The 23,164-nt window shown below is 44.7% G+C and overlaps 1 protein-coding gene across 2 annotated transcripts in view; it reads left to right on the top strand.

Annotated features, from left to right (window-relative positions):
- Positions 1-23,164, top strand: part of grik4 (glutamate receptor, ionotropic, kainate 4) — a 303,979-nt gene that overhangs the window by 151,184 nt on the left and 129,631 nt on the right. For both annotated transcript variants that reach the window (XM_076036026.1, XM_076036025.1), the window contains exon 4: positions 22,097-22,261. In XM_076036026.1, the coding sequence (XP_075892141.1) occupies positions 22,097-22,261 (165 nt within the window). The remainder of the gene's footprint in view (positions 1-22,096; positions 22,262-23,164) is intronic.

Here is a 23,164-nt window from a genome sequence, read left to right as displayed (position 1 = left end):
AAAACTGAGTTTCCGTTGCATTTAAATCGCAATTAAGACTTTAGTAACTAAGACACTCTGTGAGCTTTAACTCTTGTCCAAACGTGTCCAATAAACTTCATTGTCGCCGATTCATAAGAAGCCAATGACACAATAATGTATCAAAATATCGAACTATTAAATTATTAAACAATTGAACATGTTGGCGCAGCTGCTTCAGCAATGTGCCACGTTATTTACATTATAAATGGCAGATGGTCCAGCAACTAAATCTTTGTGTTCTCCTTCAGCCGTCGTGGGTTCGGTGTTGTGGCAACCGGACCTCCAGGTTGAGTTCAGTCTGTCCGGTTCTTGGGGATTATCCAATCACAGGGTGCGCGCGTGTGAAATTCAGCGTAAGACCAGCAGCATCACATGTTTGAGATCTGATTGGCTATCGAAACTGACTGTGGTCCATTCACTGAGTACAGGAGCCTACAATGTCGATTCTGAAGGCTTTCGACAGATTTCAGAGAAACTGACTACGGAGAATAACTTTATTTTCACTTATATGGGAAAACTTACTTTTCTTGTTATGTTTAGGCAGCAGAGAAGGCCTTGCTGGCCCTGACGGCCCGCCAACTGCTTCTAACGTCTTAAAAGCAAACAAAAAACCAACAAGTCCAACCCCAGCTGTCCACTTGCTTTAGCGAGTTGGTTCATGCGCAGGCAACATTTGGACCTGTTAAGATTTCCCAACGACAACCACCGAAAATTTGTAGAATCATCGTTACAACACTGAACAAAATCAAATTACATTTAACACATTGCACATTAAGCAGGGCGGCTAAGTAAGGCTGCTCAGCGAGCTAACTCCACAGTGTTAAAATGCCGCCTGCTGTGCGGCACCTCCCATGTGACCAGGTGGCAGATTTGCATACCACTTGGCACGTTGACCTCAATGTCAAACGCCTCTCTTGTCTTGCATGCACAAGTTCCCCACGTGCATGTACATACACACACACACACACACACACACACACACACACACACACACACGCACGCGCGCGCATGGAGGCCAACTCCGCTCGCAAGCCGCTCGCATCCCAACCTCGTCCTGACGCCCGTCTCTGGCCGTCCCTCGCCATTATGCCAAATCTTTGATCGTGCCTTGGAGTAAAGAGTGTGGCAAGCGCTCTCTGCCCGGCCTTCCCAGCTGTTTTCCGGGCCCTGTGCCATTTCACATGCTTGGCATGGCTGTCAGCAGCTGCCACCCCTGCCACCAGCACCACCTCATGCAAAGCAGATGTGTGTGTGTGTGTGTGTATGAGTGTACGCACGTTTGGCTGTGTTAAGCGGCTACCCGGCCCTCACGCCTTCTTGTCCTTGCACCGTCTGTGAGCTTTGTTGACGTTGTTGTCATCCTTCAAATTTAGCGCTGTGTGTTCAACGTAGTTCAACGTTTTTGGGAAACTCGCCTGTTGCTGTAAACCCTGTGGTCATGTGAGCAGGTACGTTCCTTTTTATCAGGGCCAGCCACAGATATGTCGGTGCCCTATAGGTGGCGCCACTCACAGAATTGGGTGATGTTTTAACTGAGAGAAAATAATAATTTAAGCTGAAACAAATGATGGAATAAATGCCTGTTTGGAACAGTGGAATAAGAAGAATCTTTCAAGTAATGATGTGTAGTGACCTGTGACCTGCTGACCTCTGACCCTGGGATGAGCCCCAAAATATTACTCACGTCACGTGTTTTTGCAGATGATCATATCAGCCCATCTGATAATGTGGCAATAAAGAGGAAGATAAAAAATTACATGAAGGGTTTATTTTAATGACGGTATCCAACATGATCTGGATCATAATCACCTTTTATGAATGGCTCCTTTATTAAGCATTGTTATTCACAGTCATTCTAATTCAAACAAAATAAGCAACACTCAAATCTTTTAATAGCTTTCCCCATGTGTTCTCTGGCTTCACTATTAAGTTGAGGGTTTTTTGGCTAACTCACCACGGAAGGTGCTTGTAATTGCCTAAGCGCCATTTTCAGGTACCTCAGCCACTGCACCACATTTGGAGCATAAGTTATGCTGCATGAAATACACCGCAGTTTACATTTAGCGAGTGCTCTGTCTCCTGTCAGACAGATTTTTAAAATACAGTTGAAACCGAGTTATTCAACTGGCTGCTGGTGGGCATCAAGAACTGCCGTCTGCCACCTTGTTTTTGTTCGTGTTGTTTCCGCAAGCAGCCCGTCGCTACTTGTAGCATTTTCTTCTCGCAGCCTGTGCGCTGTTTACATTGAGCATTAATATGAAAAAAGGTCAAATGCAAAAGAGAGTGGGGAAACCAGACATTTATGATTCAGGATGACAAATGAATTCAGAAAAATAAATCCAGACAACGGGAAAATGGAATAATAAATTAAATTTGTCTCCAAATCCTTTTTTGTTTACTCGATGGGCTGTCGAGTGACTTTATGGGAATCATATGGAGCATCTCACAACAAGACTCCGGGCGCGTTTGCGTGCATACAGAAAACTCAGATTAGGGTTTGTTTTTGCAAATCCGTTGTAGGGGAACATTTCCATGTACATGCTAATCAGAATGTAAAGTGAAAACTTTTTTTTTTTTTTTTTTTTGGTCCATTGTCTACGCTGTCTTGCAATAAGTTTGGGCTCTTTACATCTCAAACAACAGACGAAGAGTGCAAATAGAGGCAGGACCGCATGGCTGCGACTCGCTAACGCAGCGAGAAACGTTTGATTCCGTGAAAGTTTCAACCCGCGTCTTTGATGCGAGTACGATCAGCATGGACCACGGCTCTAGTATGATTTATTCTGGCAGATTGAAGATTAACTGCTGTTTACAAGGAAATATCTCACTTGTAATATGAACTGGGTTGATATCCGAATATTGCTGATCGTGCAGGTGCTACTGCGGTTAAATCAAGCTCACTGATCTCCGCTTCGCACAGGAGAACTGGCTCTCCAAGTAGAAAGAGGAGGCAGATCATAAAGGATCACAAGTAAAGACTGCAGCCGTGCGCCAACTGGTCGTGGCCACCAGCGTCACAGCCACGCTGACCTCAACTCCTGAACGTTTGACACACACGTGCAAGGTACGGCTTCGCCCAGCGCGGCGCCTGATTCGGTGTTAGACGTTCCCGCTGCGTGAGCTCAGAGCCCCGCGGCGGGCACTGCCTTGATGATCACGCGGCAATCTGCGGAGAGAGTAATCAGCAGGCCTCACGCTGCGGCTGAGACGGCTGAGACATCTTTTGTGGCCGGATGTGCAAGGCAGATTTTTTTAAATTGTTCGAAAAATCTTCAGTCGGGGGTCGGGGAAAAAATGTCTTTATTTATACATCATCGACGTTTCAGTTTGGGTTAGGAAGTGTGACGCTGGACTTTAAAGTCAAGTTGTTTACTTGTGCATGCACCTAAATTTAGCTTCTTGGTATAAACTATATATATATATATATATATATATATATATATATATATATATATATATATACATATATATATATATATGTATACATATGTATATATGTGTGTATGTGTATGCATCCTCCCTAAGATCCAAACTCTTGCAAGTCATGCGTTTTTATTTTCTCTTTGATATTTAGGTTAATTGGGACCTGATGAGTGTAAAAACAAAGAATTATCTTTTTACATGATAGAGTTTCTGAGAAAAATGATGTCCGCATATTAGATATTACATACTTTATACATATTTATACACATGCATATGTAGCAAAATTTGAGTCCAATGACAAACATTGAACACTTCTATTCATATCTAACCATGATTTCAATCATGAAATCTGTTTGATTTTTTTACGTGGTCGACATTTGGATTGGGAGCAGCCATCTGAACTTCTGGGTGGCTTGTCGGCCATCTTGAATCTAATGTGATGCGTTATACCCTTCTTCCACCACTAGGTGGCCGTTTAATGTTCTCGGAAGTGGACATCAGGCCCTTGTAGACCAAAATATAATATTGTGGTCTAGACAACCGAAAATGTGGTCTTAGGAGGGTGTATATTATTTGCATGCATACTGTATGTATACACACACATTTATTTACGCAAAATATATTTTAGATTTGTTTCTGTCTGGATGCCTGTGACTCTTCAGCACTCCTCTACATGTGATTTGACCTTTTCAGACCAAAACATTCGCCCGTAAATCTAGTTTGCAGCCTTTCAATGGGCCCTCTGCTGCTTGCGCAGACCCTGCAAGGAAGCGGCCAACATAATGGGATCTGAGGAGGATTGCACACATTAAAGCGTAAGGGATAGATGGGGGGAAAAACTTCTCATTTAGGGACTGGAAATAATGGACGCCCAACTGGCGGCGGTGCGGCAGTCTATTAGCTGAATACAGACAGGTAGGCCATTTTCACTGTGCAGCCAGCTGTGTTATTGACTCACTATGCACTGAGTCAACTGACAGCGCTCCCATCCACAGTGTGTGTGTGTGTGTGTGTGTGTGTGTGTGTGTGTTTGTGTTTGTGTTGTTGTTTTTAGGCTCTCTTGCAGCTCAGGGTCACTGGATGAGTGTCTCTCCTTGTGTTCCTTCTATCTCCCCGGCTCAGATTATACACACAGTGTGTGAGTGCAGTCCCATCGGGGGAGGAGAGGGGCGGGGGTCCCCGTGGATTACAGTCCACTGTGGTGTCCACCTCTGTCCCCCGGATTCTTCACCTTATCAGGCGACAACACGCTCCCGCTGTAGCTGCTAGCGTGGACAAACCCCGGCGATTAAGAAAACAAAACAACAACATAAAAAAAAAAAAAACCTTTTGACCTTTTTGAGTCAGACTCGCTGAAACCGAAGTGGTGGGACGACGCTTCCTGTAGGTGCACACACACTGACTCACAAGCATTTTTTTATGTTTGGTTTTTGTATATCTTCTTTTTTTAATGTCAGCCTTAAGCTAGCAGCGTCGGCGTGTCCCTCAGGGGTTCGCTGGTTATATTATTAACCCACCTCTGCAGTTCACCGGGGTAACCTGCTTGGTCCGTACACGCATTGAGGCATCCCGCAGCTGTTCAACATTCAGACCTCAATTCCGGAGCCTCAGAGGGATTAAAAAAAGAGAGAGAGAAAAAAAAAAACAGATAGCAGAGCAGCAGCGGAGGGCCGCTAGCAGAGGCAGAACTAGCCAACTATCAGTAATCTATTATCGTCTATTATGATTGTTAGCCGAACGTGCGATGAGGAAGATTGGTACTGACTGTGAAAACAACAACGTGAGACCTGTTCGCAGAGCTCAGCGCCTCGGCGGAGGCAAAAAAACAGATGAATGTGCACTGACGCGCAGGTGCCGAGCCTCGAGCTGCTGCTTGTCAAAGGTTTCCTGTTCGTTCTCCCCGGAGCTTTATTAGCGGGAGGACCCTGGAAGCTGAAATTCTGCCATTTGCCCTCATGCAGCACCTCTCTGGTCCTAATCTTCTTTTCCTCCAGCGTCGCACGGGTTCATTCCATTCATTCAGGGGAATATCTCCCCCCCCTCCCTCTCTGAAACCCCTAGTTGAAAAACAACAACCAGCATGAGTTTGTATTTTCAGTATTTTCTAATGCTGCCAGTGCTCATTAGGATATTTCCTTGCATATTAAAATGATGCAAACCTTCCAGCTGTTCCCTTCAGGGGTCGCAATCAATTCACATTTTTTTTTGTTTTTCACAGGATTTTCTGTCGTTTGCTCCTTGTTGACCCAGCCGTTGCATTTATATTAACCCCACTGAGGTTGAGGTTGCAAACCTGGCGCCGTTTCGTGTCAAAATGATTTATATTTCTTTAAAACATGAGGCATTCAGCTTTGCTTTCAGAGGCTCACGTTTGTTAAAAATGCACAAGCAGCTGGAGGAGAGCAGTCTACAGCACGACTGTTAGCTTCCATCGGGGGACATCCAGGGCGTGTCAGAGTCGATGCTTTTAAAAGGATCTGAAGAGTTTTTGTTTTGTCTCCGCCGGTGATTGATACTCGCCGGATCCGTGACTTTGGCCGTGGCCCCTTCCTGCCCCGCCGCAACGATGATAGAGAAAAAAAGTCAATACTTAACGCGGCGCGGCCATCGCTCAGGGCGGGAGGCGCTTGCTCCGTTAGAGAGCGTGAACGAAATGAAGTGGTGGTGGTGGGGCGGGGGGGGTAGCTCAGAAAGGAGATAGAGAGATGACTGATTGAGAGCGCGGCGGCTAATTTACTTTTCATGCGCTCCGTTATCCCGGACCGTTTCCCCTCTGGCGGCGGGGATGAGCTGCCCCTCCCCTCCCCGCCCCCAGGGGGCTCCCAACCCACTGGAGTGGCTGAACGAGTGTCCACTTCCCCGGCGCTGTCACATCAGAGATGGTTGGAGATACGGGCCTGAATGGCGGTGGCAGACACCAGGAGAAACGCTCCAATTTACGGTCTTTTCAGAAGGTTGTGTTTGAGGATTCTCCGTCTGTTCCCTTCGCAAAGAGCCGTCTTTAAGAGCAGAAAAGCGCATTATCTTTTTTGGCATCAGTCTCGGGGGGGGGGGATTTATCTCCCCGCGGCATCGTGTCGCTTATCTTGTCCGCGCGGCCCGATTATCAGCGCCGGCGTCCTCCGCTCGTTCATCCATCTTCCGCCAGGATTTCTTCTCTCCGGGGAGAACTTTCCTCTCTGGAAGGTTCCTCTCATCTCACTTTTGTAGCCGTCCAGAGATCCCGCAGATCACAGGGAAAGGGCAAGAGATGCGCAACAAAGGGCCCGCGTGCTCGATCTTCCCTTCCGTCTGGTGCTACACGTCGCCAAGAATCAAGGGCGTCTCAACAGCGGAGACGGGTATTGATTTATCCGTTTTGCTTTCTTTGAGTCAGGCGGCCGTTGAAGCGTGTCGCGGCTAATCGTTATGGCTGCAAGGTAACGCACCGGGGCCGACCTTCCGTTAGGATTTGTGGTTTTGCGGCAGGTGCAGGTTTCAAAGTGGCCATGCAGAATTTCTTGCACCGCCAGAGGGCGCAGCACGTAACCGGAACAAAGATGACTCACGCTCGCACTCCTAACATAACAGTTCTTGGGAACAAAATGCGATTTTCTGGATTTAGGGTCGTATCTAGCGGAATTCTAGCTAGCGTTAGCATTCATTGGGAGCCGGTCTCACGCTGTTTTTTTTTCACCTGTTTCCTAAAGTCGAGGCGCGTTTGGTGGTAAGGCAGCCGTTCTGATGGGCAGGAGGAGGCAGAGCTTCACGTGCACTAACGTGCACATGCAACAAGAGGATAGAAAGGATTCAAGGTCAACAGACAAACAGAGACATGATGTGACGCTCCGCCCCAGAAGAAATCACACCAATAGAGCTTCACGTACCAATTGATTATTACCTTGTACATGACAATGAAGAGTATCATGAACTGCCCCTTCATCATCATCATCATCATCATCATCATATCATTATTATTATATTTGCATCCTGCCTACAAACCATAACTTTTTATTTACAGATGTTGACAGAATCCAAGTGTGATGTGTTTGCGAGAGACGTGCTTGCCTTCCATTTCCTCTTGCACTTTGCGCAGATCCAAGAGGCTAAAACTCAGTGTTACAAGCTGAAGGTCAAGGGATCAAGTGAAGACGCTGGATTATACATTTGCTTTATGTCCCACTCGGCATGGCCGCATCATTACATTCGCCACCGGCCAGGACCATGTCCATGAGTCCATCTTGCTGCCCTTCACTCTCACATCCTGCTCTGTTGATTGCCGCAGGTCAGCTCAGGATTTCTCCCTCCGTCAGCGTCTCCGTCTCTTGCATTCTTCTCCTCTTTTTCAGTGTTGTGATGTGAAAATGTTTGACCGTTTACCCCCCCTCCTGTGCTAGCTCCTTTCCCCGTGAACTATCATCCATCCAGGCTCAGAAGAGAGAGCCGGAACGGGAAATTAATTTATGACACTGATTTCAAGCTCTCATAATCTCCGTCCCCTTTTTACATTATTTGGAGGGGCCAATTACTTTGACACAAAGTCCTCCTGTGGTCCCGAGAACGAGACGGCGTTGCTTTAAAAGAAGCGGAAGTTAAAAAAAAGAAAAAAGTCACTTAGATGTCTGAGACTGTGTGTGTGTGTGTGAGTGTGTGTGTGAGAGAGAGGTGTGGCGCAGGGCTCACTGAAGTTTGTCCGGGTCCGACCCCAGGCTGTGCACCAGGTGCTGCTATTATCTCCTGGTGATGGAGCTGACACTGGTGGCCGCGCGCAGCCGTAGCCGCTCCGCCACGAAAATGTGAACACAAACACTCGTGTCGAGGTGTGTGGCCTCAAAAGATGTGTAATGATGCGCTGAGATGGTCTTTTTTCTTTTTTGTTTTGCCTCAGTGTTCACAATCAGCGCTGCACTTCGTGTTATTCGCCGCCGCCTGTATCGTGCTTGCTGCACTGCTGGAGTTGCTGCAGTGCATTAAAGAGAGGGAGGGAAAAACATACCCTGCAGTTCCATCCTTCCGCTGAAAAGAAACAAAGGCCCTCCCTCGCATTCATATTCACAGTTATGGAGTACGTTGATTCATTAACGCCGTCCAATAATCCATTCCCTCCACTGCTGTCTGTCTCAGCATGGACCTCTGGAGACTTAGAAAGGGATTTCCTCCGCTGCTCCGACAGCAGCAGCAGGCTGGGCGTGCGGCACTTTGCATTTTTCTCCCTCTGTCACCATGTATGACCCCGAGGGATTTAACCCCTCCGCAAAGAAATGAAGAAACTCTCCCTTTCCCCCCCTCCCCTTGTTCCCTAAATCCATGATTTCAGAATGTATTCGAAGCATCTGGCTGACGGCTGCCCCAATGGGAGTCGGGCTGAGTGAGCAGGCTGGAGGCTGCGGTGGTTAACGGCTGTTGTCGTCGTTGTTGTTTGTGCCAGTGGGAGCAACGGTGATTTACTTTCCCTCATACGGTAATCAGCTCAACCTTGGCTGTCTCTCTGCTGAGCATCGTGCCTGTTAGAGATGAACGTTAGTGTTGGGGGAAACTTGATTCTTTTCACTGACTTGGGTTTAATCGAGCCACGAATCAGGAGAGAATTGGGTTTTTGAGTCGTGTGGGTCACTGAGTCATATGTCATATGCACTGAGTCATATGCACTGAGTCATACAACCTCTGCCAACTCCCAGAGCGACTGATTGCAGGTGATTTAGAGGGTTAGATAACAGGGTTGTAGTGTGTAAAAGTTGTGTGTAGTGTTAAAGTGTGACACACTTTATCAGTCAAATGTAAACAAGTGCGCATTTTTTTTTTTTTGCCAAAATATCGCAATTTCTGCCTACATATCCCAATTACAAATTGCAAATGCGTACCTTTATGGAGCTAACAGCTTTTCCTGGTTGAACCGCAGTGTTCTTGAGTCGGAACAGTCAGGCTCATAATTTGTCCCCCTACCTGTACCTGCACCTGTACCCACTGTATATACTTGTAGGCTACTCCCAGTCAGCCCTTTGCATCCCGTGTATTTATCGTGTTGATTTGTCGTGTTCCATTTTTTTGTTTTTGAATTCAATGACAAAAAATGCGTTAGGGTTACACATTGTTTTCTGAACAGAACTGCCGGTCCTGAAACACGGCGTGACTGTAAGGTAGCAGCTGCGCCTCGCCACTAAGCGAGCTTCCTCTGGCGAACTAGAGATTCTGGGCGAATAGACACCCAGCGCACTTGGTCTGCTGGAGAAAAGACCATAGGAGTGTGGCCTTGGTGGAACCAATTATACTCCCCGCTGGCTTTCCATAGCAACGGAAGCTCACTGTCTATCAGCACTTTTTTTTTTCTTCCCTTTTCTTCCCACCGCTTGAATGAGAGAATGGCTGTGAATCGGCCTGAAGACTTAATGGTGTGTTGGGGCAGCTAATTCAGTCCAAATATTTTCCCTCCGTTCATGCTACTTTGCACTCATTCATTTCAGTCCAGATTTGTGCGGACTAACGGCCGGCTTTGTGACGTTTGAAATGTAAAATTTCTTTTGTTTTGTGAAATGAATGAGATGTCATCTCTTTATTGTCGAATGACGTTTGTCATGTTTGCACTTGTGCAACGATCTCCTCTGAACCCGTTTTGTGCTCACAGGATTTGCTGCTATCATTTTGACCTTGGTAACAACAGCCTTAGTGCTTTCAGCACTTAATTTTAATGTTTCCATGCAACATCTGGCGACACTAAACAAGAAGGACAATATTTAGATACAGCCCCCCCGATGTGTCTAGTTTTATGTCGTACGTGTCCTGTGCAATATTTCAACCTTAATCTCAATTGTGGCCCAATACAAGTAAGGAAAAATCGTGTGTCCATACCGCCTACATTTAAATTTCAGGTTTGCTCATAATGTACCCAAAAGCCCCGAGATCCTAAGTTCACCCATTGGCCCTCAACTCTCTTCGTATTTCTTTATTTCTGATGTGGCAGTCGGATGGTTTTGAGGCCACTTCTTCTTTTGTCTGTTTGCCTCAGTTGAATTAACTTCCTCCTTCTGCATCAATATGGAAAATCAAAAAAAATAAATATAAAAACTTTTGATTAAGGCTCCACTGATGATCTTTGATTGGGGTTCATTTAGCAAGACATCAGGCTTTTTTTTTTTCTCTCTCTCTTCAAGAAACTCATATAACCTCTCAAGGTTGTGGCACTTACGCTCATTCGGTGTAAGACAACAAAAAGATTTGATTGAAATATCACCTTTTTTTTTTTTTCCCAGGAAAACCAATAATAGTGAAACATTCTCCTCGCTAGCACACTGCACGGACAATCACACAGGGTGCAAGGACATGTTTATGAGTGAAAAAGAAGAAATAACAGAGGCCATTTGTCTCCTGAGTCGCTCAGTCAGCGTACCGTCAAAATGATTTTCAAGTCATTATTTTTAAGGAAATGTGCCAAAAAGAAAACATTGTTACCTCGGCAATGGTCGGCATGGCTCAGAAAGCACCCATTTATACTGGCTGCTGCTGCTGAAGACACACTTCTGCTGCGAATAGTAAAACAAATTCACCCTCTTTCCCAAGAGTCCCATCATGGTGCAAATGTTTACTGCGTACTATGTGTAATCACACACACTCACACACACTCACACGGTTTATGTGTTAAGTTCACTCAAGGGAATACACGATACACCAATGTTTACAACCTGCACAAATGAGAAGCTATTATCCGGGGCATGAGAATGTGATGACGTAATGCTCCACTGACCAACGCTGGAATATTTCACACTTAAATTATTCAGCGAGCTGTAGCTGGCTAGTTTGCTGTGAGGCAAAAACAAGAGTGAGTTTCTTACCCACTCAGCGATCTTATCCACTCACCATGCAAACTCAGCCCATCCCCCTTTCATGTTCCACTCATACACTGGAAGTGGAGACTGTACAAAACTTTCAGGCTCTCGCCTCACTTAGGAAATTGCAGTGATAGAAATTATTTGTACTGACTCAAGTTCATACGAGTCATTCAGTAAAGAGAATTGTGTTTTTGAATGATTGAGTCAGTTACTCCCTGCCTCCCCACCCAACCCAACTCCCAAACTTCCCCAAGTACATGAAAATCCATTTGCGCGCAAAAGCTCCACCCACTCCTACAGCCACGGAGAGATTTGTTCATTTTGTGAGTGGGGCCAAGCAACTATGAGCAACAGAGTAATTTGTTGTCATGAGGGAAAGCGGATGAGTTAAAAGAACTACTCAGCCACTAACCTCATATTGTTTGACAAATGCAGCTAGAATAGCAGTCGCACAATAGCAAAAATGTTGCCTGGTGTCTTATTTGCAATAATGCAAACGAGTTAACGAGTTAATTGAGACACATGGCCATTACCCAGGAATCTGGCAACATAGTATCATTCATTAATACTAGCAAAAGTGATCCTCTGTTTGGTCTTTGTCTCACACTAAATTCCGCAGTATCACTCACATTGCTGGGAAGCTAGTAGATGTCATTCCGCTCTTGACAGTCAAACAGACTCCTTGACCCTGGAGCTGCTTCGGCCTTTTGGGTGACTACAAAACCATTTGAGTGTTTTACCAAGATGCATCTCCAGTTGATCCCACTGACTGGATTTGATCAATGGTCATCACCTGTTTGCCAATGCTGCTCTAATTGTCCGGGTTTATTTACTCACCCTTGCTGGTACAAAGACTCGAGGCTCTGCTCTGCCCTTTTGTCTCAGTTAATAAGGTGAAGACTTTTGCAATAATTCAGCTTTATGTCTTCGTCTCTTGCCGTTGGGCTCATTAAGCCGTCGCTGCCTCTTTGTGCGGGGAAGGTGGACGGCAGCTTCCTCAGATGGACCCATTTTACGTTTACGGGCCCTCGCTGTACATTTAAACACCCATTTTTAAAAGTATCGAGTGCCTCTCATTGGTATTTATGCAACGCTTAGGGGCCTTGTTATATTTCCTCCTGCCATTGATGACGACGGGGGATTAAACCTCTGACTGTATGTAATGATTTTACTGCCACTAGTTTTACAGGCGAGTGAAGTCCGTGACGGCGCTTCAACCGACACCCACTGAGCAGGCGTGCACTGTTTCAGGTGTGTGCACGCTAATCATGTTATGCGACGCCGGGAAATCAGCATCTTGTCGCTGGAGGTCTTCCGCGAGCGGGCGCTTTTCTAATTACACGGCACCTCCGCTCACTTCGCCGGTGCACACCACGGGACTCGAGGACGGGATTGATTAAAGTGTGCAACTGGCAATTTTGTTTGCCGCGCAGGCAAGACAAGTGAGCGGGCTGTCAGCGGTACAATTCGTAGACATGCCGCTCAGATTGAACAAAAGAGCTGCCTCGCGACGGGCATGAACAGAGTCACTGGGGGTCCATGTAGGTAAAGGAGCATGCACACATTTAGGTTGCATTCAGACTGCAGGCAAATCTGATTCCAATCAGATTCCTTCTCAAATCCGGCCGCATCGTCCAGCACGGCGTGTAGTGTGTGACGTCATATAATTGCGACAGATGCACTTGTCTCAATGCATGCCCTGGACCTTGGCTTGAATGACTGACGAGCCAATGAGTTTCCTCCTCTGTCCAGGGACTGCTGCTTTCTACTTCCTCTGTCTGCTCCATTACGTTACAGCTCCGCACCTCCAATGGCGCCCTCTGGTGTGGTGCATTGGCTCTTGCGTCGTGTAGAGTGACGTCACGGACAGTCAAAACCCATTGGTGTGTTTGGAGCCGTTCACACTGAGACGCATCTGTCCAAATGCCATTGAAACTACCCCCCCCCCCCCCAACCCACCACCCCCGAAGGTGGTGTCACTCATTCTTGGAAAAAAAAATCAGATTTCATGTGATTTGTGACTGTTCACACTACAAAAGAACCATCCTTTTTCAATCTGGATGGGCTAAAAATCGGATTTTGGCTGGCAGTCTGAAGAAGGCCTTAGAAACAAATTAAAGAAGAACTGCAAGTTGGGCCCTTCTTCACTCTTTCGGTCTATAGAGCTCCCCCTAGAGTTTTGTGGTGCATATCACTCGTCATAAAAACGTACAGCTCACAGCCCCACCCTCTAGGAGAGCGAGAAGGAAATCCGTGGAGCAATATTTAATGAGGTGGGCAGTTATGGGACTACCCTTAACTGCTTATGGGTGGGAAGCTATATATCTTTTTACGAAGCGTATATATAAACAGTATTATCGTGTCTATGCAAGACATAACAGAGAAAAAAAAATGAAAGGCTGAAGTCATTACCGCTCGCCTCAGTTTGTTTTCTCAAACACTTCAATCACAACAAATAACACCAAATATAAAATAGAGTAGTCAAAGACACAGGAACACGTGAAGTACAAACTAATTATTGGTACTTTCCACTTTGCAACACCACCAGACAGACAGATGATTCGCATGACGTCTCCGGTGTTGTAAAAGAGTGAAACGAATGCAGCGCCGGCTGGTTCGAGCAGCTAGCTGCCTGTACCCGCCTGGTGGTGTGCGTCTGTGTCGTAGTGCCATAAAGCAGTCCAATGTTTTTCATAGTTAGTGAGCTGTGATCTTGCACGGCTGGTTCTGGGCCAGGAGACACTGTGAGGGCTGTGCAAAGCACCTCATTCTCCCCATAACTCCTCATAACAACTCGCCAATGGCATAATTACGGTAAACGTGTTGCACAGTTCCTCTTCAACAGAGAATCCTGAGTACTGAAAAGGCCGGTGAGACTTTCCACAGTCAGTGGTAATTAATGTCAGAGCTAACATTAAAACAAATAAAACAAGACTGTAGAATTTGAGGAATGACTTGATGTTTTCATGCAGAGGAAATGAGAATAGCTCTAAATTTGTTTTGTTTTTTGTTTTTTTTAACTTTGACAGTACTTTTTTATGTCAGCTGACTGCTCCGAAGACGATGATGAAAAGCATGTTGTCGGTAACATGAGTGTCACAGCGGCAAGATAGTCATGCAGAAAGACAACCTAGCAATGGCATATGAATCTATTCAGTTATATAAAATGACAGCTGGGGGAGGGGAGGGGGAGTTCGTATGCAGGCGGTTTCACTTTTGGCAAACTTGTGAGGAGAAACAAAAATGTGGAAGTGAAAAAAATGGACAAATACTTTGGTGCTCATTATTCTACTGCTTGAAAGCAAAAGAAGACCGAAATCGTCGAGATATATGAAGTGCCTCTTCCCTCAGTGTGCTTATTATGCTGTGGTGGATTAGATGGCATCTATTCTCAGTGTGTGGCGCCACAACCTGGGGCCAACATGCACGAGTGCCAACTTTTAAAGAGATCATTTAAGTGATAACAACAGGTCTTCTATTCTGAAAAGCCCCTTTTTAAATTCAAGTGGAGTGATAGAAAAGGTTTGTAGTTATGATGTGTAATTGTGAAGCTGCGTGTTTAAATGTTTATTTTAAACTTCCTTGCCTTATTCTTTTTAACTTTTTGTTTTCAATTTACATTGAAAATAACTCACAGAGTCCATAGTAAACAAACAGTGGCTGATCATTTAGTATACTTACACATAATTGAAGTTAATTTGTCATAATCAGTGGGTATATCATGTAATATACCACAATATTTTGAATTGTTCAGTTACAAATAATAACCTATAAATAAACAAAGCAGGGGCAACAATAAGCTTGGCATTTTAATGAGTTGTTTTATTTCTTTTGTCTTAATTAAGGACATTCAAGTCCTTCCAGGATGCCTGCTTGACGTTGCTGTTGAACTGCATGCAAAGCTACAGTAGTAACACAGTGCTGTTTGAGCATGTTGGCGTGCTTTCAAGAAAAACTAGTCTGATCCCCCCCAAAAAACACGACGAGGTGGACTAATCAGCCAGCTACAGCAAAAACAAACAGACTGCTAATGAAACAGCTCAGGGTGAGCGCCAGAATACGTGAAACGGGAGTGCTTGCAATGAATAATTCTGCTCAATAATTCTGGCCCCATCGCTTGAACTTGAAAATTGTGAACCTGTCTGTTATCATCATCCAGGGCTGAGCATTTACGTCCAGGGCGGCAATCTTTTTTTTTTTTTTTCCTTAATTGTTTATACAGTGAGAAAAAACGAAACAAGGATCGAAATTTGTCAACCAAGTTGAAGAGCTGAACTTTTGGGACTACTCGTTTTTGCAAATTGAAAATTGATTCGGCAGCCTTTTTTCTTTCTTCTGCCCACAAGAAGTGAGTGCTAGCAGCCGCCGCAGAGCTAAAAGACCTGTCAGGTTTAAAGTTGAACTTGTGTTTTGATCAGCGTCGAAATGGAAGAACAAAGTGGCCAGCGTGTTGAATAAATTATACGCTGGGTTTCAGGGTCTGTGAAGGGTCTTCCCAGATCCACATCCGCGCTTGGTTTTGACGTTTGCAAAGGAGAATAGCAGAAGTTTCCCTATGCCAGCTTTTCTTGCCCTAGTCATGTTTGCATTGAGCTTTTGTGTATTCACGCATCTCCAGTTCGGCCAGTAGGTTTTTTTTTTTTTTTTTGTGGAGTTTGGACGGTGGACAGTTGGGGTTGAAGCAAGCCGCTCAGCTGCGTCATCGCGGAAATTTTTTTTTTTTTTTTCCCCGCGGTGTCCGCCGCCATCACCGCTCTTTAGTGAGTTACTAAGATACTGCCGGCTTGTGTGTGTGATTGTGTGAGTGTGTGTGGGCCCACAAAGTCAAGTAGAACGTACTTAAGTTTTTAATTAATTTTGTTTTACGTATATATATATATTTATTTTTCTGTCAATAAATGGTCAACTTATTGTTTTTTTTAATAAAAGTCAGTGATTATTTTGAAATGTGAATGTGTTTATTAAGATTGTGTCATAAAAGGCAATGTTATCTTTGATGCTCAGCTGTAAAAGGTGTAATTGTACTTAACTCCAACAGAAGGGGAATTAAACTTTACGAACTTGGGGTGCTGCCTAAAGGTAAAGTATAGAAAGCGCTTCATGTAAATTGCCACCTAATAGAATTCCAGCGTCATATTCACGTGCTCTATAAGCCAGCAATTTTCCATGAATTTTCACTTGACCTCGTTTCGTGTGGGCCAGTATTTAAAACTCGCATGAGAAGCGGCGGTAAGCAAGCGAAACTGGGCAAAACAGGAAATGATGTTTAAGGCACGAGCCGAGGCAGTGTGCTGTTCTCGGTCATATTGTTTATCTCGTCGAGAGCCGCGGAGCCCGCTCTTCTGTTAATGCTGCGTATTCTGAAAACATTTCATCTGTGTTTACTCTCTGCAAATGAAGGCACTCATGGAATCAGTCACGCAACAAAATGGTCAGAATATGGGATGCAGAACGGCGCAGGGTTGTTACTTATCGTGTGTATGGCGCATAGCCAACCTCATCACGCTAGCTGGAAAATTACCCCTCAGTGTTTTCACATGGGAAAGAGGAAATGCTTCTGAGCAAAAAGATGAGGCATTTTCCAGGTATTTTCGCTGAACCAAATGTGCTGATTTTACCACTTCTGTGACCATTTTCGCACGCGGGGGAAATTTCAAAAGCCTGTAAATGGCCTGCTTTTTCGCTCACTGAAAACTGGGCTTTAGGAATTGCAAAATTGAGAACAGTTGACCACTCCAACCGCACTCTCACCCTCATTTTCTTTTCTTTTTCATTGCTTATCTTATATCTTATATCGAACAAAATTTTTGCAGTGGTGCGGATTTGTTTGGATCTTCAATTTTAAGGAAAAACAAGCACTAAAAACAGCAAATAGAGCAGGCATGGGCAAACTATGGCCCGGGGGGGGGGGGGCATATGCCCCCATAAGCTTTTCAATCCGGCCCGCCAAACATAAAATAGCTGTATTTCATCCACTTTTTCAGTGTTTTCAAGAGTCATTTCAGTAAAGAGCTAAATACCACGGGGCGACAAAGACTTCAGCACCGTCGGCTCTCCACGCTGTCCTTCCTCCATCGGAGAGACCAGCGGCGTTCTGTAAAATTGTTTACTTCATCAAAGGCCAAATGCCACAGGATTCTCCAGCCCCGCCCCCTTCCGTACATGGTCATGCCCCCCCCCAACCCACCCCTGCCGAAGTGAAGCCTCTGAGTCGGAAAGAACGTTGTCATTAATTGCCAAGTGCTGTTGGTCAAGATCTGGTTCATTTGATCTGCATTTCACACTCGATCTGATGGAAGGAGAGATGCAGCCATCGAGTTAATAGAGAAGCCGAGAGATCCCTCAAAAGGATAATGAGCGTTTTACCCTTGACTGCCATTTCCAAGAGGCACTCCACGCCGCTGCACGCTTTTCATTGCAACGGCCCCCGCTGCTGTGTCTCCACTTTTGCCGCGCTTGCCGTTAAAATCAGGTCAGATCACTTGATTCCGACCCAGATTTTAGCAGCGACCGGGGACGCTCCACGTGTCGACGTTCCAACCTGTGAGTCAAATTTTAGATTGCTAGGAAGGAGGACGATAACCGCAGCAGCAGCGGAGGCAACAATATTAATAACAACAGCAGCGTAAACAACGGCACTCCTGATAAGCACCATTTGCACTCTGTCATTGCGGATTCAAAAAGCAGTTTGTTTGCCTGAAGAAGTTGGCAATTATTGAAATGAAAGGTGACAGTATTGCTTTATAATTAAATCTATCAGTGTGCTGCTGCTGCAGACATCTTCATCCCCACATACTGTAGTATGCACATTGAACAGCATAGCGCTGCCGTTACATTGCATTTGTGCTCTTTCGCACCAAATCTAATGGCATAAAAAGCTGGGAGGGACGCGAGACAATTATGCCGCGGGCTGGTCTCCCATTATTAACCAAAATTACCCATTTCCACGGCAACAATTCCTGTATTTTTGGCTGCGTTGCTTTGGTGTGCGATCACTGAACCGTGATGTGTACCGAGTAGATTCAGCAGAAAAAGCCAAGGAAGTTTTTGTGTTTGGTAGATTGTTTTTCCCCTTTTGTTGTAACAATGATTCCTGGCAGTAAATCTGGTACTGTTGAAAAAGCCCGTTTATGTCTCTTTGGAAAGGAGCCACATTTGTGAGGAGCTGAGTATGTGGGTTGTGCTCGGGAAATTTTTTGCTAAATCTTTTCTGCCGGTGCCAAACAGCTTGTTCTGCCAGTGACTCTTGTTTGGTGTTTGAATGATTGAAGTCCAAAGAAACAAGACACATTGGCAGTCTGACCGGTTATTTATTTATTTATTTGACCAATAGGGAGCCTCAGTAGTAGTTACCACACTTGGCCGCAGCAGCCTGGCACCTCCTCCTCGCCATTGTCTGGTCGCACCGCGGTGAGGTGGCATCCCAAGTCTTGTGTTGCAACTTAGCCAACATCACTGCGTCGGTCACTCTGACAGCAACGGCACGTTGGAGCTGATACCACTAGTGTTCAATGAGATTGCAGTTGAGAAAGCTGGCGGGCGTTTCCATCCTCTCCTCTGCTGCATTCTAATGGCCGCTCACGATTTTTGTGATTTCACAAAAGTGGCCCAATTTAAAGCAAAATAAACAAGCTCCCTATTTATGGCCTCAAAGCATTGAAAAAGCAAGGAAAAAACAAATTTGAGTTTTATAAGTTTTGTCGAGTCTGGCTCAAACTCATGTCATCAGATGACCATTGTTGCTGGACCACATGGCGTCACAACTTGTGCTGCGATTTTTGGATGCCAACTGTGGCAGAATGCAGAAGGTCTCGTTTGCATTCTGCACCTTTGACGTACCTGCACTAGAAATGTGCAATCATTTCATTTGATAAAATAATCTGCTGCTCCATGGAGCTCTTTGCTCTTGCACTGATACAGCTGATCATCAATGCAACGGATTGCTTGGTGGTTGGTTATCGTTGGTGGTGGCAGTGCCTCCAAATTTGATATGTCTGAAAAACCCTAAATGACACTCTTACATGAAGACACCGTAATGTAATGTAATGTTTGGCCATGACCTTAGATAGACAGACGTTTAAAAGAAACAATGTGATTGGAACGGTGTTTAATGATTGAGTTTCAAACATTCTAAAATGAGTTGAAGCTGTGTCCGTAAATGTAACTTTTTTTGCACAACATGTAACGAGTGTTTCATTGCTCAACATCTCTCCTGACTATTTGATCTGAATTGATTTTCTTTAATTATATACTATCCAAATAACACACCTGGGATTACACCAAAATGTTTTGGGACGAACGTGTTCATGGGGCGAGAACATTAAGAGAGCGAGGTGTCCTTTTTTGCAGCTTTTCAATCAAACAGAAAGGGGCGTGACCTCAGATAACCTTTGAGTGTCAATCTCTGTGACCATTTTGATTTGGATTGCTTGGGACTCATGATGATATCAGCTGATTGAAAGTGTCTCATCCTTGGCAGTGAAAAGGTCATTTCAAAAACAGCCCAACTTATTGTGCAGCTTCGTACTAACAGGATCATACTGAGGGTAAGATGACAAACAATGTGCTTCAGTTTCAGCCTGTTTTTGAACCAGTATCTAAACTACTCAACTAATTGAATAGTTCACCCCCAAAAAAAATCCATCCCACTAGGTGTCATTTCCAATGTGGGGCACATGGGGCAGTAAGTGCAAACTGTGATCTCCCAATGAGCCACTGGGCGGTCGAATAGAATTTGACAGAACACAGTGGATGAGAAGCCACAAACAGATTTCAAATGTCAGTTCCTTTACTGCGCTGACACCAGGTGACATAACGGTTGTCTGGAAGGGGTCACTCCAATGCAACGCTCGACCCGGAAAGTGTAATTTTGTTGCTGATAGTTGCAGGAAAAAATTGAATGCAGGTCGTAATGGAAATCAAGTCTGTAACACCACACACTTTTCATGTCATGCCTGTCATCTGTGGGTCCATTTGTGCTGCTGCCAATTCTTTAAAGAAACTGTGGCACACAGGATAGCGCAAACATCGGCTTTGGTAGCATTTTAGCTAATGAACCTGCACTCAGGCATGTCAGCATTCCTGATTGACAGATGACAAGATGGGCCTTCTCTCTTTGTACGGCGTGACCACTCAGGAGTTTGAAGTGCATGAGTTGAATTAAACTACAACCTATATTAAATGGTAAGCTGTGCAAATTTCAAGCTAGAGTAGTTTACCACACACACAGTATATTACTCTATTTATTTTTTTTTGCCTATTTATTTGTATTTGTATCAAATGTAGGCAGTATTTTAATATTATTTTAACAACCTTATCCAATACGGCATAATACAAAATATCATAATTGTTTCTTCTGTTGCAGAACATTTCATATAAATATTCAAAGACATACATTTTAACAATGCCTCCGTGGATGTGTGTAAATAGTTTTCAATTTCTTGTATACCAGCTGTATTTCTAGTTACTACAGTTGTTGTCCTTAATAACACAGTAAAAGGTTGATGTTTGTTGCTTCTCCCCAATATTCCTGTGGGGTCGGCTGTTAAAGGTTACAAAATAAAGTTGGTACTTTAAAGAGGCATTGAAATCTACGGCAGACTGCTTTTAATTTGTTTTCATTTTTTTTTTTATTTGCTGCAGTGTACACAGGAGATGCATACAAATAAACATCATCGCTCACCTCTGGTGTTTTAAGGAATCGTCCACGACTTTCAGGAAACCAACGTCAACAGTCTTTAAAAATAAAACTTGACTTTTAACAACGGGATCAATATTTTACAGCAGTGCATGTAAACCACTTTGGACTGTAACAAGTTGCCCTATCATTCTTTGAGGCGTGTATGTGTGGCACAGTGATTTAATTCTGTAGCACCTTCCCTCAGTGTGGGATCCCTGTCACTGTGACTGTGAGTTTTATGTCTCCGCACAGCCTCTGTAAAAAAACAACCACAGCGACAGACGTTTTGATGTGCTCTGCCATCGCCCGCAGAAAACCAAAGACATGTTTTTGTCTTTCTAGTATTTTTGAATTTGCTTGAGAACAAGCTTCAGTTCTTTTCGGCTTTTGTTATACAGCTCTGATACTGCATATGGGCAGCATTCAACATTTTATAATAAAGAGAAACACTACACTCCAGTGTGTAGATTTAATATGAACAGCGTGAAAGAGGGAATAAAAGAGTATTCATGAGATGTGATTTGGGTTGTGGTGTAAAGACCTTAGTATACATTTAAACTTGAAAAACAAAGGTTAGCACTGTCGACTCACACGCAAGAAGGTCACAAGGTCGATCACCAGGCCTGATTCCTCTCTGCATGTTCTACTTGTGTTTGCGTGGGTTCACTATGGGTTCCTCTTACAGTTCAAGAGCATGCAGTGCCGCTCAAAAGTTTGGGGTCACTGACTCATTTCTGCATTGCACTCATAATGGCCATAGAGAATTCGAGATCTTTACTTCATAAAACTGATTTTGATGGAGTTGAATGCAGGAATGGGTCAGTGACCCCAAACCTTTGAACTGTAGTGTACAGTGTTTTTCTGTGTGGCCCTGCAATAAACTGGCAACTTATCCAGGGTATAAACCAACCTTCAGTCAAAGACAGCTTGGATTGGTTCCAGCAAACCACCCATTAAAGATAAGATAAATAGATAGAAATGAATTAACATAAGATTTCTGTAAAATATTGTCAAGAGGGTGATGAGCAGGAGAGGTCCAAGCACACGGCCTTGCGGTCCACCAGGACATCACAGGGGTTAATAAAGGGACCTATCGGAGAGGATGATTACCACTCATTGTGTTTCCACCCTTAACCCCGCCGCTCTCTTGTTCCTCTCCCTTTCCCCTCAGCCGCCATCCTCGATGACCCGATGGAGTGCAGCAGGGGGGAGCGCTTGGCCATCACGCTGGCCAAAAACGGCATCAACAAAAGCAGCAACCGCTCGACCACCAGCAAACTGGAGGTGGACATCTTCGAATTGCTGCGAGACAGTGAATATGAGATGGGGGAAACAAGTGAGTAATCAGGGGGTGAAAATGACAGGTAATTACCACCGAGGAGACGGCGTGCTCACGCCCGCCCCCACCTTGCTGGATGTGGAGAGAGACGGAGACGGAGAAAATTAGAGAGAAAGTCGTAAACGTACGGGGCCCACCTCGGGGTCCAGCAGCCAGGGGGGAACGGCTCCTATCATTTTAAAATCAGCAGGCCTGTCATCTTCAGGCCCTCCCTCTCTTGCTCCCTTGCATGCACAGGAATAAGTCTGGTCGCATGAACAACATTTTAGTCAAATGGTGGCAGACAAACCGTTGGGAACAAACGTCAGAACAGTTTGCCGCTGTGCTGCTGAATTAGCTGCCACCATGACAAGCCGCAGGTGAGAGACGTCGTGCTGCGTTTGAGAGACAGGCCTTAGCGTATGGTTCTATACGGGGAAACAGCAGTCTAACGCGATAGTAATTATGATTTTCTGCCAAAACACAAATTAAGGGTTAAGGGCCTGATCCACAAAGCAATTGCCCGGCTTTTACGCCAGAAAATCTGCGCAAATAGCACCAAAAACAGTGCACCGCAATTTACCGCTGCACTCCACTCTTTGTGGATCTGGCCCTCACCGTGTAATGTTTGGGGATTTTGAGAAAAATGGCAACGTCAAATGAATTTTAGATTGCAGAGCCTTTTTGCTCACCCTCCCTCCCGAGCTTACCAGTGAGCTACAGTGGCCTTCGCACACAAACCTGGGTTCCTCGTCCACCTGCTTCTATGTTGGTTGGTTTGAGGATGCCTTACAAATGTAGGGGTATGTATATTCTTATATATATATATACATATATATATATATATATATATATATATATATATATATATATAAATATATATATATGTATATATAAATTTGAACCATTCTATGGGTAGGA

The sequence above is a fragment of the Nelusetta ayraudi genome, unplaced genomic scaffold, assembly GCF_046127955.1.
Source record: "Nelusetta ayraudi isolate G7.1 ecotype Tasmania unplaced genomic scaffold, CSIRO-AGI_Nayr_v1 ptg000048l, whole genome shotgun sequence".
Lineage (NCBI taxonomy): Eukaryota > Metazoa > Chordata > Actinopteri > Tetraodontiformes > Monacanthidae > Nelusetta > Nelusetta ayraudi.
This window is presented reverse-complemented; position numbering and strand designations above follow the sequence as displayed.